Source organism: Lolium perenne, chromosome 7 (assembly GCF_019359855.2).
Source record: "Lolium perenne isolate Kyuss_39 chromosome 7, Kyuss_2.0, whole genome shotgun sequence".
Taxonomy (NCBI): domain Eukaryota; kingdom Viridiplantae; phylum Streptophyta; class Magnoliopsida; order Poales; family Poaceae; genus Lolium; species Lolium perenne.
Genome location: NC_067250.2, coordinates 23,791,138 through 23,809,964, shown reverse-complemented (window position 1 = coordinate 23,809,964; position 18,827 = coordinate 23,791,138). Strand labels below are relative to the sequence as shown.

The following is an 18,827-nucleotide window of genomic DNA, read 5'->3' as shown; positions in this document are numbered from 1 at the left end:
GTTAGAAACAATGTTATAGGTCAAGCACATAATTTTTGTATTTTACCCATACTTATGATTTATTTTTGTGTGATGGTCGCTCGTCCGTGGCAACGCACGGGCATTTTTACTAGTGAAAAGAAAAGTGGCTAGCATCACTGTAGCTTCCACTTGAATCCAACCACGAGACTCCACGATGATTAAAGTTCCTTTTACCCACAAAAAAAAGAACAAATCAGCACCGTCAAATAACAATCGACGGCCGCGGCATGGCCGTCGTCACATCGTGCTTCCGTTGCGCGACCGCCGCCGCGCTCACACTCCACCACCACCAACCGGCCTTCCTCGCCGTCCGCCTCCGCCTGCGCCTCCCGCGCCGCCCGATCCCGACGAACAGGGCCATGTCCTCCTCGTCGGCCGCTCCCGTCACCTCGCCGCACCAGGCCGGGGCGTGGTACGCGGTGCCGGACCTCAGCCTCCGGGACCACCGCTTCGCCGTCCCTCTCGACCACTCCTCCTCCGGCTCCCCCTCCATCACCGTCTTCGCCCGCGAGGTCGTTGCTGGTGAGCCAATCGCGCTTCTCCCTTCTCCTCCCCCCGCCACGCTGACCATGCGCTCGCGGTCACGGAGTTAGGAGGATAAGATAGCCCTGCACATCCGGTGAGGGGTCGATGGGTGGTTTGGCAGGGCTCGTGAAATCTGGGGCGTGCAGAATGTCGCGTGCTTGTTTGAGCACGAATGTTCTGGTTTGGGGACACGATGTATACTCCATCAATTTTTTTTTGCCGGGAGTAGTACTCCATCATTTAGGAAGTATAGGAAGAAGTGCATCGTTTAGTAAAACTGAAAATGGACAGTGCGGATACTGGCAAACCTTTCGTGTTATCCACTAACACAGTCAGGAGCAATGAGTAAGTAAGCGCTGATGCATCAAGTCAGCTTGCTTTACTGAATCCTGTAGTATGTAAGGTGCCGCCGGTGTAATTGTAGGATGATTTGCCGAGTGTCACGGCCACTGATGAAGTCAATGCATGAAATGATTGGAATTAAGTTGATGCGATGAATCCGACATTGTAGACTTGGAACACCGAGTGTTGATTCCATGTTGGGGGGAGCTGGCTTCAGTTACTGCTTGTTCACTTGTGTGTTTGAAGTCAATGCATGAAATGATTGGAATTAAGTTGATGCGATGAATCCGACATTGTAGACTTGGAACACCGAGTGTTGATTCCATGTTGGGGGGAGCTGGCTTCAGTTACTGCTTGTTCACTTGTGTGTTTGTCAATCTTTTTTCCCTGAATCTGTAATTGCATCATTACAGCCGGAAAAGAAGATGCAACTTTGCCTTATTTGATGTACCTACAAGGAGGTCCTGGATTTGAAAGTCCTCGTCCCATGGAAGCTAGTGGATGGGTAAAGAAAGCGTGCGAAGAATACCGCGTGCTATTGCTAGACCAGGTGCATTCCAATTTCTTCGACAGATGCTCTGCATTCTTCATTTTCGTCCCCTCCTCTTCTTGTGCTGACATACTTTTAATTCGCAGCGAGGGACAGGGCTGTCAACACCGCTGACGACATCTTCTCTTTCTCAAATAACAACTGCGGCAGAGCAGGTGGAGTATTTGAAGCATTTCAGGGCAGATAACATAGTTAAGGATGCAGAGTTTATTCGTCTGCTTCTTGTACCAGATGGCAAGCCTTGGACAATTCTGGGACAGGTATAGTATGTAGCGCCATGTGACCTTGATGTACTTATTCGTCTAGCATTTTTTTTTATTGTTGTTAATGTAGCACTGTTATTTATACCATCTTCCACCTTTTCCATTGCAGAGTTATGGTGGATTTTGTGCTGTTACGTATTTGAGTTTTGCTCCGGAGGGCCTTAAATCTGTACTGTTGACCGGAGGGCTTCCACCACTAGGAAAGCCCTGCACTGCAGATAATGTGTACAGAGCCTGCTTTAAGCAGGTTCAGCTACAAAATGAAAAGTACTATAAGAGATATCCTCAAGATATTCAAGTTATTCATGAGGTTGTAAGATACTTAAGTGAATCTGAAGGTGGAGGAGTAAGTCAGTCTCAGAGTATATTTTTGCGCCTCCTTTCCCATGTGAACTTGCGACTTGTATCTTACGCAACATTCTTTTATCAGGTCCTTCTCCCATCAGGTAGCAGGTTAACACCTAAGATGTTGCAGTGCCTTGGACTATCTGGTTTAGGTTCTGGTGGAGGATTTGAAAGACTGCATTATCTGTAATACTTTACATTTTCTTCACAACTTGAAAAAGGAATGCAACTTATCTGATCTGTGCCACTCCTTGCCATTTTGTCTAGGACAGACTCGAGAGGGTGTGGGATCCTATACTAGTTCCTGGTGCAAAAACGAATATAAGCTATTACTTCTTGAAAGAGGTGCTCACTAACACAATACCTCCATAATGCTGATCTTTAAAATTTAAGAGATTCATAGTGTGCAATGTTTGATAGTTTTTTTTACTTCATTGTTTCTAATGGGTAACCAAACATTATATTCTTCTGCAGTTTGAGATGTGGTTAGGTTTTGATCAAAATCCTCTTTATGCTCTCTTGCATGAGTCTATCTACTGTGAGGTAACTTACGAAACTTGTACTGTTTAACTGGTACTGCGACATTACTCTGTTGTTCACGTCTAGTATTATGCGTGGATGCAGGGATCTTCATCAAAATGGTCAGCCAATAAGATTTTCAGTGAATATGGAAATTTGTTTGATCCTGTTAAATCTACAGAAGAAGGACGTCCTGTGTATCTTACTGGAGAGGTAAGCCTAGATATTTAAGGGGAGCATCATACATTTAAGTCGTGTTCCTTACTAAGTTAGTAACCCATAAAGTGAAAGGCATATCTTGCAGGCTTGTTCAACCAATGAATAGTCTATAGTTACCAAAGTATGGCAATTGGATATTACAAAGTTGCATGTCGTTATGTAAACCATTTGATAAAAAGGTCTCCAATGTTAACTTAGTTTGACATCCTTTTTTTAGAAAGGTATGATATTTAGGCTAAGAAAACTCACAACATCAGCTTTCACACCACAACAGGTTTGACAGCACATCCAGCACAAACAAACATGCCCTAAAGCAAGTCTGATGCTACTTTTTTAATACCTGAGTAACCTTTGGGTAAATCATCTTGAGAGAAAACTATGCAAGGATTAAGAGGATGTCACTTATCATGCTAGCAGCATTGTATTGAACTGAGATTCATTGCTTCAGATTTGCTGCACATTGCTAATATGTGTTAATTTCCAATAAGCAGATGGTATTTCCATTTTTTTTCGATGAGATCCATGCTTTAAGACCCCTAAAGGAGGTTGCCCATTTGTTAGCAGAAAAGGATGACTGGCCTCCATTGTATGACATCAGCATGTTGAACAACAATAAGGTTTGATCTTCTTCCTAGCATTATATCTTCCTATGCATGGAAAAAAAAAAGGACGGGCAGCTGTTAGTTTCACCTCAGAATTTGTCTTCTTGTTTCTTTCGACATGTGCTGTGTTTTGGATTGAATTTCTATAGCATCGCTTACAATCTATTTAAACAGACAAAATAAACCATGAATTCCTAAAACTTTGTGGCAGTCCTACTGGGCATTGGTCGCTGCTGCCAAGGTTGGTAGGGCTAGAATTTCATGCTTGTTTTCATCTGACGCATGGCCTATTGTTGCAGGTTCCAGTGGCTGCCGCCGTGTACTACGAGGACATGTATGTCAACTTCAACATCGCCAAGGAGACGGCCTCCCAGATTGCCGGCATCCGACTGTGGGTGACCAATGAGTACATGCACTCTGGCCTTCGGGATGGCGGCTCCCACGTCTTTGAGCATCTCATGGGTCTTTTGAAGGGAAAGAAGCCTCTGTTTTAGGCCTATAGTTCACGGTGTCCATAACTGCTCTAGAGCCGTGATAGTAAGTGTTCTTCTTTCTCGTAGTCGAGAAATGAATAAGAATATTCTCCTGGTTATAATACTCGTGAACGTTTGCACAGATCATGCTGTTACTTTTGGTGTTTGAGACATACTTGAGGGCGTTGGAATTGAAATAGATTATGCAAAATTTGTTAAATCCTGGAATGGAAACATGTCAGCCTGGATAAATAACTTTCGGAACAAAGAGGACGAACAAAAAGAATTAAATAAAGTTAGAAGTTGAAAAGCTAGTAGGGCAACCCGTGTTGCTGCTGGTGCCACCACGTGGTGCATCCTGGTAAGTACCCTCCCTCTTCCCTTCCCTGCGCGATAGTGACCGCAAAGGGCACAACTAGATTTATTTTTTGGTAAACTTGAATACAAAAATCGAAATATCATCCAAAAGAAGCGTGTAAATAACAATTTGTTTTCATGTTTGTGCTAGTCGCATTGAAATCTTGAAAAACTAGATCCCACGTGCATTAGTGTTGCACTCCGAGTGCATTACCTTCTGTTACAATGCCTACGAATTTGTTGTGCACCACCTTTGGGTTTGCAGTGAACTGACTATTTCTTGCACTTCCTTTGGATGCACTTCCTTGCACTGCCTTATGTTACAATGCCTACAAGTGGTGTGTCCATTTTCATAATGGTGGCATTACCAGAAATTAAAACGCCTCTGGTTTTATGTATGGCGTGTGGAGGAGTTGCCAGGTCACTTATTAGGTGCTACCTATAAATAGTTTTGTACTAGTGATCTTTTGCTGCATCCATAACATGTCTTATGAGAGCATCTTCACCGGCGACCCCAATAGCGATCCCAATAGGTCTATTGAGGTTCTGGTCACAAAATAAGCTTCCACCAACGTTCCCCAAAAAGCACCGGTGCAATTTGGACCCTAATACAATCACCGGCGAACCCCATGGGACCGTCGGCTACAAACTCCAGCTCAACTCATGCATGACGGGACCCCCTCCAAAAGATTATCCTCTCTCCTACATTTTTGATCCTCACCTAGTTATCTTTATGCATAGAGAGGCATGCATGGCTGCCGGCGCGCATGTCAACGATTTTATGGGGCTGTCGGTGGAGATACTCTTATGTACTGTATTTTGATGTCTTGCCATATGACATGCTTTGCACTGCGTTTTCTGCACCAATGTCCCATGTTTTGATTTCACGTTGGAAATTTTCATGTCCCAGAAGTGATTAGAGGATAAGTATTTTATGTTGAAATTTATGCACTTTAGGAATACATCTATATGTCTACAGATTTTTTTTTTGAAAACTTTGAAATACCATTTTTGAATCATCCAAAATATTGTGGTCCATGGAGCCCGAACTCCGATACAACTTAATTTATGCATGCCTCTATATATACATGGAGAGAGATATAGACCCAGAATCACTAGGATCAAGTTCTACTTCATTAGGATCAAGTTCTTGTTTCCGTTCCAACCATTCGATCAACGACAACACCGGTAGAGGCACTGGTGTACTATGCTCCATTCGCTAACCGAGGGAGGTATTTTGTAGGAAGGGTGCACGACCCCTCTAGTCGACACAAATTTCATATATGGCATCTTGTACAACTCTTTCGAAGCTCGTACGAGAATCCTTTGTGAATATTTGTCTAGATGAGAAAATAGGAGAAATGTGGAAATGTCTTGATTTGGACCCCTCGACAACTTGGGCCATGTAGGCTTCAGAATTGGAGCTGACCCGTCCTGAATTGGAGTCCTGTACGCCCTCCAAAAACATCACAAACACATGCCCTAGCCGTTGGCCCTATAGGTTCAGAAATCCGAAACCGGCCTCGTCATATGGATGTGAAGCACTCCCCGGGATCATTCCACATATGAAAACATAATTGCCATATATCGATAAGAGAAGTACCCCAAATCACCAATAAGCCGCTCCCGAAGAGGAGAAGATATAGATAGAGAGATGGACCCTCCAGATGCATAAATCTAATCACATATTAGTTTTTCTCGCGACCAAATGTTAATGGTTGAAGTATAATTAGTCATTAGAGAGGTGGAAACCCAAAAGGAATATTGCAGATGCTATATGGATATTCCTAACCTAGATTACCTAGTTAAACCCTTTGAGATGGTAAACATGCATATGGCATGCCATGTAATTTAATGGAACATTTCCCTATAAATAGAGCACCACTCCCCCAATAAAAAGGTGGGTGCCATCATCTCTCTCATCCCTTCGAGGAAGGAGGGGAAAAGAGGAGCCTCCGCTACGCGAGGAAGCCGCTACCGCTGTGTTGGGGAGCCTCCACCATGTCGAGGATACATCGTGTTAGGGAGCTGCCGCCCTCGGGGCGATGCGTCACCTTTCGAACCTCATCGTGTCAACGGCACAATGCCTTCAACAATCTCATTGTGCTAACAACGATACGACCCCCCTAACCCCATCCCTCGAAAAGCATCACCTCAATTTCCCACAACTTTTGGAAACACATCGCCTCGATGATACAAACACTTTAATCCATCTGACCCTGGACGACCATCAAATCAGACTGGAGGAGGCCCATGAACTGCTTGCCGTGTCCAAAAGAGGAGGAGAGAAAGCGAAGCCAAGCTAACATGCAATTTTCACGTGCCAGTCAATGGTTAAACCGCCCCACCAATGGCGCACCAATGTCGCCACTAAGGAAAATGTACTAACCAACGGAACTCTCCAGTGAAAGGGTTTCAGCGCCATCCTATGATTAGGTATATTTTTAGTGGTCAGTACTAGAAGTACCTCTTGTGACGTTCTCATACATTTTGTACCTCTTACAAGTAGATAAACCTGCTGCACTATACCAGTAAAGAAAGAAAAATGGAAGGAACAATGTCCCAACAAAACCAAGTATATTGTATTTATGTAGAACAGTTCCTGATAATAATGTGAACAATAGATTACGAACATACGACTCACATTTTCGTAATACAAGTACGTGTACCAAAGTAGGAAGAGGAGCAAACAATAACTACCAACGCATTTATGATGTATCTGCAACAAAATCTTGTGTCACAATCCGTACTGCAATTGGAATCCTCACCAAGTGGGTACTTCCATCGGACCACGTCAGGCTACCAAAAGTGTACCCACCTTGCACTCTCTGCTTCGCCGTGAGAATGATGCTAAATGTCGCACTTTTGCTACTCCCACCTTCGGTGAAAGTGATCACGGATGGCTCCACCGACATGGTTACCCCTTCGGGAGCATCAACAACCGCTTGGTAAGTTGCTTCCGCTGGGCCTACGTTTGTGACAGTGCGCATGACTGTGACACTGTCCTTGAGGTCCGGTACGGCGATCGACGGGAGGTTTAGATTTAATTGGTAGGATTCGCAGTCACCAAGCAATCCCATAGTGCAGTTCAAGAACTTAGTGTACTCTCTCACATCCACATCGTAAACCAAGCCAGGGTCGATGGCCCTGTCAGGGTTGATGTGGCCACCGCCAAAGTCAAAGGCGTCAGCTTGTTTTCGTGGGATCCCCTCAGCTCGGATTAGCATGCCGAAACGATCGGTCACAGAAGCTGTGGCCGATGCAAAGTAATGACCGAGTTAATCAGGCAATGAAATTTAGATGATTTCAAGACAATTATGTAAATGCCCGGTTTATACCTGTGGTGACTATAGCAGACGTGATCATGGCAGGTGACCAGTCGCTGTGAACCGCCTTGAGCAGCGCGGTGACAGCTGAGACATGAGGACATGCCATGGATGTTCCGGAGAATAACACATAGGAGCCACCCACCGCCGCCAAGATGCTGACTCCTGGTGCAGCTACATCAGGCTGTTAAAAACATGCATAGAGATTAGAGACACAAGTCTTCATTATTCGAACATTCCAGGGGCCATATGTCTCTCGAAAGAAGAAATGCGCACCTCGTTCCAACGTATACTGCATATAAGTTTTGACCAAAGTCGAAATTCTTTGAATCATTACCAATAACTTTATCATGAAATATCATCCATAGCGTAAGCTGATAAAGCTTTGATTTGCGTCGAAATTCATTCTTATATGATAATGAGACAGTGCTTTACCTTGAGTATGGAGGGAAACGGTGTGTTGGGGCCTCTCGATGAGAATTGGGCGACCCTCGGCGCTAGCACCCCCTCCCCAACAACGCTCACGGTAGGCGACACCTTCACCACCGGATTCCTAGCATGGCCATGAGACAGACATGAGGTTTTGCAGAAGAAGAAAATTGTAGCAGCCTAATTGTTCCGGATGGCCGATGAAAATTGTAGCCCTCACTCTGTGATATCCCAATAGGAAGCGATTCTGTGCGCGATCTCGAAATCCACCACCACGCAAGGCATAATGCCCTCGCACACTGCCAGGCCGGTGAGGCTGTTGGCAGCGTTCTGCGCGAAGATGAGGCCCTCCGCGCCAGCCTCCACCGTGAAGTTGATGGCGTCCCGAAGTCCTACCCGAGGTGGCGTCACGGGCGCCGCCCGCGGTGCGTAGCACAGTACGACTTTACCGGTGACGTTCCTGGATGCCAGTGTCTGCGCGTCGCATCTGCAGGCGGCGCACATAGATCGTAATTGCGCTGGAATAATGCAGGACTAGACCAAATATATCTAGACTATCTGGATGTTTATTTCATTACCTCCTGACATAAACAAGGGCCTTAAAGTCTCCGCTGATCACAGTTGCGTTGTAGTGAAGAGATTGCCCCTGCGTTTAAAACAAAGCGGGAAATAGCTCACTAGTGACTCCTCTTTTCTAACCGGAGTTTCCCCCAAGAAAGAGCCAACTTTCAACGTGCAATTTCATTGGAAAACATATGAATTAGAAAGACATAATTCTAGGATGAACTAGTGCATAAATAGTTGGCTCCTTTTACAGCTCAAGAGGTGAGAAAGGCTCTATTTTCTATTGGAGATTTGAAGGCCCTTGACCTGATGGTTTGCACGGAGTTTTTTCTAAAAATAAATTGGGATCGACATGTTAGGAGATGATCTAATAAATGTGCAGTGAATAATATTTCTATACCGGATGGGTGGAATAATACAACAATTCTGAAAATTCCAAAGGTAGACAATCTTGATAAGGTATCTTCGTTTACAAATTTATTTTGAAGATTATAGGTGATCATCAAAGTGCATTTGTCACCGGTAGGTTGATAACACATAATATTTTATTGGCATATGAAAGTATACATGCACACGGCATATGACCGAGTGAAATAGTGGTACCTTGAGAAAATCATGTTGAAAATGGGTTTTGCAAGGAGGTGGGTCAACATGATCATGGCTTGCATTGTATTTTTTCGGTAAAATACAATGTTGGATTTGATTCGATGGAGGCAGACATTTTCACCCGTCGAGAGGTTTATGGCAGCGGGATCCCCTATCCCCTACGTTTTCTTTCTGGTAGTGGAAGGACTATCTAGTATGTTAAGAGGTGTAGAATCAAGAGGAAAAATTGAAGGGGTGCGGGTGTGCCATGATGCACCTACGATTTCTAAATTTTTTATTGGCAGATGACTATTTGATGCTTATGTAGGATGATAGGTCAAATGAAGCTAAAAGAGATATCGGATAATTATTGTACAAGCTCGGGTTAGAATATTAGTTAAGGAAAGTCTGGTACTTTTTCAGTACGTACACATACTTTGGTTGAGAATCGAGCTAAGGTATGCTAGATTTTATATTATCATGGCAGATTCTTTGAATGATAAATATTTGGGACTATTGACAGTGATAGGATTGGACAAAGTGATTGTTTTCAACACTTGATTTATAGAGTAATTGCAAGGATTAGTGGATGGATGGAGAAAATGCTTAGTATCTGAGGTAAAGAAGTTTTCATAAAGGCTATTGATCAAGCTATACCAGTTTTTTCTATGATGTTTTTCGAAATTCCAAAAAACATATGTAAAGGAATATGAGATCTACATTGAATTGGAAAGTGTGGTGGGAGTTAATTATTTATATCAAAGCAAAGTGGTGGAATGGATTTTAGAGATCTACATTGTCTTAACATGACTATGCTAGCAAAACAAGCATGGAGGCTTCTGAGTGAGCATGAATTTCTACGTGAAAGGGTTTCGTGTGCAAAATATTATCCACATCACCAACTTCTAAGTGCAAAAATGAAGAGTGGTAGCTCTTAAACATGGAAAAGTATTTTAGCGGGTCTAGAAAGTTTTTAAAAGGGTTGCACTTGGAGAGTAGGAGATGGTACCCAAATTAACATTTGGGACGACAATTGGATCCTATCAAGCTATAACTTGAAAATTATGACCCCGAAGGGCTCCATTATGCTTATAGTGTAAATGATTTGATAAACCCTACAGATGGTAATTGGGATGGAGAACTCATTAAGGAGCAATTTTGGCCGGTTGATGTTCATCGAGCACTTCAGATTTCTCTAACTCCTGACAGGGAGGACTTTGTAGTACTTACCACCAGGTTTTCATTGTTCCCAAGTGTCATTAAGGTAGGGAAAGACCGGTCAATGGTGCTAGCAGCCACGGTCGTGACCCACGGCAGAGCATTCGACACTGTAGAAGGCAGTGGGCCATCGTTTCCGCCGGAAAATACGACGGAGATGCCTCTCAACACAGCATGCAGCGTTCCGAAGATCTCATCGCCGGCACCGGCTCCTAGTGAAAGGGACAAGATGTCCACTCCATCTTCTATGGCATCATCGATGGCTGCAAGAATATCCGACACCGGGCAGCTCCCGCCCACCCAACACACCTTGTAGACGCCCAGTCTAGACCGTGGCGCCCCGCCTCGTGCCACTCCGGCGCCAAGGCCGCTCCCTTTGTAGCTCACGTTCCACACTTGCCCACCCGCAATCGTCGAGGCGACATGTGTGCCATGGCCACTGAGGTCCCTAGGTGACATGTAGTTCGCCTTGAGCACCTCATCACTGACGCCGCTGCTATACCACCGGGCGCCGATGATCTTCTTGTTGCAACTCGTGGCATCCCACGCCTGTCCTGCCTGGCATATGCCTTTCCACCGCGCCGGCACCGGGCTGTACCCGGAGTCGTCAAAGCTCAGGGATTCAGGCCATATACCTGCAGCAGCACAAGTATGGAGTTCAGTTGATGATGATGTTCATCTCGGTCCTATTTGTGGGGCTACCTTTTCTTGTTTTGGATTTGTGAATGGCGATTTATTAGTTATCTAGACGTGTGATTGCAGATTAACCTGAATCGATCACCCCGATGATGACATCTTCGCCGTAGTTTGCTTTTTGCAGAAGGCCCTGTTGTTGTGATTGTTGGACGTCATAGTCAAGGCCAAGGAAGTCCCAGCTCTGAGTTGTGTGCGCTTCGTGATAAGTGTTCGGCTTCACACTGAAAACTTCAGGGAATTCTGCACTTGTAACATGTTGATTAGCTTCAGCTGATCATGAAAATTTTGAGACGCTCTAAAATAGTTATAGGCTCTCCATTCCGTATGATTCAAGATTTTGTTTCAAATGAACTCACTGGATGTACTTGTTAGGGCAATATAATTATTGTCTAAGGATGGTAGTAAGCTTGCTATATTTGATAAATCTCACCACCTATAAATTTATTTATTTATTTACACACTAATCATTTCTTTCTGAAATAATAACAGAACTAAAGTTAAGTATCACTAGAGCAATTTCGATTTCTTATGGACCTGAAATACTAGTTCACATTATAGCTTGTTAATACCCAAGATTTATAAATTTGTAACCATATGAGATTTAAGTACGAAATCAAAATTGATTGCTTTATACTCTATGGAAGTTTCATGTGTTCTTTGAAAACACACTAACCTAATATGAAAATCCATAGGCATGAACTGTATAAACGTATGTACTTTACAATGTACCACACATGTGTTTGTACCTGTAGTACATATATTGTTTTAATTTGAGTCTTTAGCAGGCATATGTGCGTAAAAATATTTATTTATACATGGGAGGTATATTGATTGTATCCTGATAAATTAATGAACATCAACGACTGTTGATATAGATAACGTATCCTTTATGCCTTTTCAACAAATCCCGCAAAACTTACCAAGTGGACCAAAGGAGCACTAAAATTTAATTGAACGTTACTTTTACTTTCCAAGAGGCTATTTCTTGGGGCATTTTAAACAAACGTGTACAGGCTGATGACATATAGTATTAACGAATGGTTATTACTTGCAAGTGCCTCTGCTTGAGATTCAGTGAGCCTTGCCGCAAATCCAGAAAATCCGTGCTTATAACTGTAAACCACAGAGTTCAGGGCTTCATTCTTGCTGTTGAAAGTAAACAAAAAAAAAAGAGGTGAGAGTGTCACTCATAAAACAGAAAAAAGGAAGCGATCCAGAGGTGCTTAGTTTACATGCATATGATTCAGACATGAACTGGTAGCTAGCAGTACCTCCCAAAGACAGATGTTAGTATGTCATGGTGCGACGCGGTAACCATTGACGGATCATCATGTTTCTTCTCCCCCATGTACACGATGTAGATCTGGAATCGGCGCAAAAACGTTTTCGGTAACCGACATCACCCCCAAAAGAGAAGCAAAAACGTTTTCGGTAACCAAATTCTTACCTCGCTCGACGCGTTTGCTGAAAGAGGCAGCAATGTCACCAGAAGCAGAACACATGAGAAAGTTGTTCTCAAATCCATGTCTGGTTTCCAGAAGATTATTTACTTGTGTCGTATTGTGACTTGTGTCCTTTGTGTTCTCTCGCGCGTTCATGTATATATATATGTAGCAGCCATGAAGAACCATAGGGGTGTAGTGCAAGAACAGTTGAAAAGACTAGATCATGTCCAGTAGAACACGCGACGCTTTGATCAGGTCCGCCCCGATCAGACAAGTATACCAAATTAACAGGAAACACAAACAGTAGTATATTCAGGTTTCTGATGCAATGATCATTATCTACGTCCAATCATAACAAAGTCTGACGAAAGCGGATGGAATTTCATAAAGTTTGGTGGACTTTTGACACACTGAAACATTCCATGAGCAGAAGATTTGTTGAGCTGAATTCGTTCCTCCTGTAGGCAAGCTTACAAACGCTGAAACGCGGCAACACTCTCAACTATTATTTGAGCCGACGTACGTATGCACAAGTTCCATTGCATTTACCTGTCAAAAAAAAAAAGTTCCATTGCATTTCAGTGGATACGTACGGCCGCTCCCATTGCGAAACGGCAAAGTCGTCGCTTAAGCGCTTCCACGTCATCAATTAATCCGAAGGGAGATGACATCCCTAGTGGGCGTTTTTTTTTTGTGCCATATCCTCTTTTACTTCACGCCACCCAGCTAGCTCAATCCTCTTCCTTGCCATGTGTGCTCATTCTTGGCCGCCCGAGTCCTGCGCCTTGCACGCTCAGCCTTGGGATAAATTAGCCTCTCCACCGTACTCTGTTTGAGAAGGAGCAGATTGCTAGATTTTTTCTTCGAAATGGGGAAATAATCAACATTATTATCTTCAAATTCGAAGAGAAGGGGCAGATCTCATCCCCTAATTGACCAATCAATATTCAGCAACCTTATCTTCAAGATCTTTTTTGAAAGCTTGTCTTCCTTATACCCCATTGACCACACAATTATTAGCCATAATCAAATTGCTTTTATCAAGGGAAGGTGTGAGATCGTTCATAAGCTTAAAGTTAAGAAGCTTGGGAGCATATTGCTTAAGCTTGATTTTGAAAGGGTTTTGATGCCGGTTTAATTCAGTGGATTTATCAGCAGGATGAACTGCAATCTTCATTAATGGAGAGATTGGTCCTTTCTTCATAAACAAACGGGGGGTGCATAAAGGGAACCCCCTGTCTCCATTGCTTTTCAACTTAATTTTTTTTTGAAAGGAATACGGTAGGGGAAGCTCTAGAGTGTTTTTTTTAATAATAAGAACCTAATTCTGCGTCCCTGGGGACTTGAACCTGGGTGGCTGGGTTGTACATACACTTCCCTAACCGAATGAGCTAGGCTCATTTCTTGCTTTTCAACTTCATTGCAGAAGCTATTTCGATCTTTTTGTCGTGTTGTGAGGCAGGCCACCTGCAGTGCCTTGTCCCACATTTAATTTTAGGGAAATTTCTCACTTGTCGTACGCGGATGACACCCTTATTATCATCCAAGACAACATCCAAGACAATGACGGTGACATGGGGTTGTTCCTCATTCTATTGTTTGTTGTGGGCCTCGCGATCCTTCTAATGTTTGTTGTGGGGTTGTTCCTCCTTTGGGATGGAATTCACCTCAAGTTTTACTCGCACCACTCTCGATTCTATTGGGAAGGACCATGGTCTAAGCGCAAGTACCACTGGTGAGCTGGTCGCCAGTGTGTAGACCAAAAGAATGTGAATATGACACTCATGATCAAGTGGATCTGAAAACTTTATAGTGGATTTAGGCGAGAATTATCCCCATTAAATACATTAAAGCTAATAACATCTTTGCTGGCTCGGGATAGGGAGGCTCGACATTCACAAGGCTAAAGACTTCTTTAAGCTTAGGGCCAAATATGATATCAGATACGGGTCTTGAACTCTGTTTTGGTATGATTGCTGGTGTGGGGACGCCCCTCTTAAAGATAGATACCCCCTCTTAGAGATAGATACCCGCTTCTCTTTTCTATTTGTGACTCCCCCATGCTCATTGCCATTCGGTACATAGGGCATATGATTTTTTCCATCAAATGTACATATGGGTTATTATGTGTGAATACACATTAATTCAGAGCATGTAAATGACTAAATTATCAACACCATTAGAATATGGCTCATTAGTGAAATATCACATGATTCCTAATTGGGAAAGCCAATTTCTTTGTTGCACCATGATACGTCTCAAACGTATCTATAATTTTTATGCTTCATGCTTGATCTACACCAATTTCTATATGTTTTGTTTACACTTCGTTGCACTTTTATGCATTTTCCAGAACTAACCTATTGACATGATGCCACGGTGTTAGTTCCCTATTTTTTCTATTTTGTATTTCAGAAAAGTTATACAAGAAATATTTTCGGAATTGGACGAAACAAAAGCCGAAGTTGCTATTTTACCGAAGCGAAGAAGGAGTCCAAAGCAGATGCGGAGGGGGGCGCTGAGGCGGCCAAACCACCCCTAGGCGCGGGCTAGCCTTGACCTGCGCCTAGGCATGGTGTGGGGCCCTCGGGCGCCCACCGACCTCACCCTTCCGCCTATATAAAGCCTTCAATGCAAAAACCCTAAATATACAAGCCTCCGTCCACGAAAAGTTCCGTAACTTCACCGCCGTCGCGGACAAGATCCGGGGGCAGAAGTCTCTATTCCAGCACGCCGCCGGGACGGGGAGTTGCCCCCGGAGCCATCTCCATCGACTCCACCGCCATCTGCATCTCCGTTGCTGACTCCCATGATGAGGAGTGAGTAGTTCTCCCCCGTGGCTGAGGGCTCTACCGATAGCTATGTGATTTATCTCTCTCCCATGTACTTTAATACAATGATCTCATGAGCTGCCTTACATAATTGAGATCCATATGATGAGCTTTGTAATCTAGATGTCGTTATGCTATTCAAGTGGATTTTACTTATGTGATCTCCGGAGACTCCTTGTCCCACGTGTGTAAAGGTGGAGTGTGTGCACCGTGTGGGTCTCTTAGGCTATATTTCACAGAATACTTGTTCACTAAATTATGATTTGAGTTGGATGTCTCTATGAATTTGTGGTGTGTTAGAGGGATATCTTTGACATGTACCTCCCTGAGTTTGATAAACCTTGGGTGATCCACTTAAGGGAAACTGGCTCCTGTTGTACAAACATCTGCACTTGGAGGCCCAACACTGTCTACATGAATAGAAGCGTGCGTAGACATCAAGCTCTTTTATATCGCTGTTACCGGGGAGGTAAGGTAAAAGGTACTCACATCCTCTGGCTACTGAGTTCTTTTTAGTTGCTGGTGAGTGCTCGAAGTTTTTTCCTTTAGATTCTGCAATTATATTTTTTTGTTTCTTATTTTTATTTTCACTAGTTAGGTTTAATGGAAAACAACAACAAAATTAGAGAGCTTTATAGTATTTATCTTGAGTTAGGACATGAGGTGTTTGAAGAGAAATTTAAGAAACATATGAAACTTTACTTGCATGCTAGTAGCAATGTTATTAGTATGAATTCTTTGAACACCATTATTGCTAATGCTATGAAAAAGTCTAAGCTTGGGGAAGCTAGTTTTTATGAAAATGATCTTTTTATTCCCTAGATTTGGAGGAGGAAATTTACTTTGATGATACTATGCCTCCAATATATGATGATTACAATGATGATTATGTTATTTTCAGTCCACCTACTATTGTGGAGAAAATTGATTATGATTACAATATGTCTCATGTATTTGATGATTATGGTGATGAGAATAATAATGATAGCTATTTTGTTGAATTTGCTCCCACTACAATTAATAAGAATGACTATGCTATGTGTGGAGTAATAATTATTTTATGCATGTGGCTCATGATAAGAATGTTTTATGTGATAGTTATATTGTTGATTTTATTCATGATGCTACTGAAAGTTATTATGGGAGAGAAAAATATGGTTGTAGAATTTTTCATGGTACTAAAACACATCTCTATATGCTGAAAGTTATGAAGTTACTCTTATGTTATCTTCCTATGCTTGTCACTTTGTTCTTTGTGGATTTATTTGTGTACAAGATTCCTATGCATAGGAAGTGGGTTAGACTTAAATGTGTCTCATATTTTCTTATTGATGCTCTCTATTACTTCAATTCGTATTTCTTATGTGAGCATCTTCTCAAACTACTGCGCCTAGCTGAAAGGCATTAAAGAAAGCGCTTATGGGAGACAACCCATCATTTTATTTCTGCAATTTTTCTTTTATGTTGAGTATTGGAAGTTGTTACATCTGTAATAACCTCTCCTTATCATTTTTATTTCGTTTTTGTGCCAAGAATAGCCTCTAATAGAGAGAAAGTAAGATTTAGGGAAGTTGCTGTCCTGAAAACAGATTCTGTGATGTTACCATAAAAATTCATAAAAATATCCAGAGAGTAATTTTGAGCTGTCATTTTTTATGCATATACCCCAGGTTATTATCTAACTTTAGTTAGTTAACCACTTTTTGAGATGAGCAATAGAAGAATTTCGGAAAAAATCGATCTTTACCTGTTGTTATGTTTTGACAGATTTTTGCACTATTTGCATTTGCCTCTTAAATCTCTTTCTTATTTAGTTCTTCTGATCACAGAGATTTTTGAAGAGTTCCTACAGTAGCTAATGCATTAATATATGTTTCATATATATTAGAACTAAAACCAAGTGGATTTGTTTATTTTAATTGTACTAATGCTACTAATAGAGAATTGTGTGAAGTTTTGTATAAAGAAAGTTTTCAAGTGTAGTAAGAGAAGAATGATGTGATGAGATGAAGAATGGACAAAAGCTCAAGTTTGGAGATGCCCCTGCACCCCAAGAAATATCCAAGAGGTACAAGCGTTAAACCTTGGGGATGCCCAATGCATCCCCTTCTTCATCAACAAAGCAATAGGTCATCTTTCTGTACGCTATATTTTTATTGCTTCATATACTATGTGTTATTCTTGGAACGTTTTTATTTTTGTTTTTAGTTTTTTTTAGTTTTGTTTTTTGTAGCATATGGTTGATCCTAACATTCTTGTGTGGGAGAGAGACACGCTCTTTTTTTAATTGCATAGAACACTCGAGTTTTTCTCTTATTGTTCTGCGGGTGTTCTACTTGCTAGTACTGCGTTTAGTTCTTGGTTTTCCATTTTTATTTTGTTCAGATCTTGTTAATTTTATTTATTTATGTATGATTAGCTCTCTGGTCCATATTGTATTTCATCTCTGAGAGCTATTTCAACTAAGTTGATTGGTGTTGGATACGAGTAAAATGTTTCATGACTATAGTGATGCAAAAAGAAGCTTGTCTAGACTGTGGCATAGACTTTGGCATGTCATGTTGGATGTTATTCTTGTCATATGCTTAGTATTTATTGTTGTACCATGACTTATCTCATATGGCTGAGAGTGCATAATGGCCATTGAAAGAATCATGTTTTTTCCATCATAAAAGCATAATATCGTGGTATTCTCCTTTGATGTTTTATTGGGTTGACTTGGCGCATGCTTACGTCATGTTTTGACTATAACCAGTCAACTAAAGCCTCTATGATAATTTAGTTTTTGACTTGTAATATTACTTTATGCTTTGATTGATAATGGTTTGTCGCTATGCATGATTATGGTTATTATTGCTCTTTTAGTTGGTCGCCCCCAGTCTTTTGCTAGCCTTCGCCTGTGCTGAGTATGATTTCTACTCATTTATCCAACCACCATGAAACAAAGTTTGCCAATTGTGTCCACCATATCTACCTAGTAGCATTATTGTTATTCCAAGTAAGTCATCATGTTTTTATCTTCCAAATTAAATCTTGGCATGAGAAAATTAGTCAGTAAAGCTCTCACGAACTTGATGGCACATTTACTTTCTTGCATTAATAAATTTGATCATTGTGTCTATCTTATGAAGTTTATATGTTTGGAAATTGCGAGTTGGGATTTAGTATAACCATGCTTTCATGGGGAACACTTTCTATATTGCACTTATATTTAGTTGATGTCATGTTCTTTTGTTTATGGATGCCTAGCGGTACGAAATAAAATGGAAACTTATAAGTCCATGGAGTTTGTATATGATTTAGGGAAACGCTTGAGCCGCAAATCTAATCCATGCATAATTCATGGTGAAAATTTACATCTAAGCCATAGTGAGCATTCTATGAAGCATTTGCAATAAAAATCTATACTCATAGTAAATAAAAAAATTGCTGAGGTGCTCACTGTCTGTTTGTCTTGTCATTTTGGCATGTGATTGCTCCACAAGAGTACCTCCATATCATCGGGCAAGAGGTACCC

At 41.9% G+C, this 18,827-nt stretch overlaps 2 protein-coding genes across 4 annotated transcripts; one reads left to right on the top strand and one right to left on the bottom strand.

Annotated features, from left to right (window-relative positions):
- The first annotated feature begins 202 nt into the window (after positions 1-202).
- On the top strand, positions 203-4,079 carry LOC127318095 (uncharacterized). Of its 3 annotated transcripts, XM_051348720.1 has the most exons (11): positions 204-543; positions 1,302-1,438; positions 1,525-1,698; positions 1,811-2,047; positions 2,132-2,232; positions 2,319-2,391; positions 2,521-2,589; positions 2,671-2,778; positions 3,276-3,401; positions 3,686-3,923; positions 4,003-4,079. In XM_051348720.1, exons 1-10 carry the CDS (start codon positions 249-251, stop codon positions 3,878-3,880), a joined length of 1,515 nt encoding a protein of 504 aa, XP_051204680.1. In that variant the 5' UTR covers positions 204-248; the 3' UTR covers positions 3,881-3,923; positions 4,003-4,079. The 3 variants fall into 3 exon arrangements, with proteins under 3 accessions (XP_051204681.1, XP_051204680.1, XP_051204679.1); XM_051348721.2 differs by lacking the exon at positions 4,003-4,079 and having other exon boundaries at positions 203-543; positions 3,349-3,401; positions 3,686-3,825; XM_051348719.1 differs by having other exon boundaries at positions 3,686-4,079.
- Positions 4,080-6,762: 2,683 nt separating this feature from the next.
- On the bottom strand, positions 6,763-12,611 carry LOC127318094 (subtilisin-like protease SBT3.8). Its single transcript, XM_051348718.2, has 10 exons — positions 12,482-12,611; positions 12,306-12,397; positions 12,083-12,180; positions 11,107-11,274; positions 10,351-10,973; positions 8,550-8,617; positions 8,192-8,458; positions 7,978-8,095; positions 7,555-7,726; positions 6,763-7,466 (listed from the first exon to the last, which is right to left on the bottom strand). Exons 1-10 carry the CDS (start codon positions 12,557-12,559, stop codon positions 6,925-6,927), a joined length of 2,226 nt encoding a protein of 741 aa, XP_051204678.1. The 5' UTR covers positions 12,560-12,611; the 3' UTR covers positions 6,763-6,924.
- Positions 12,612-18,827: the final 6,216 nt, after the last annotated feature.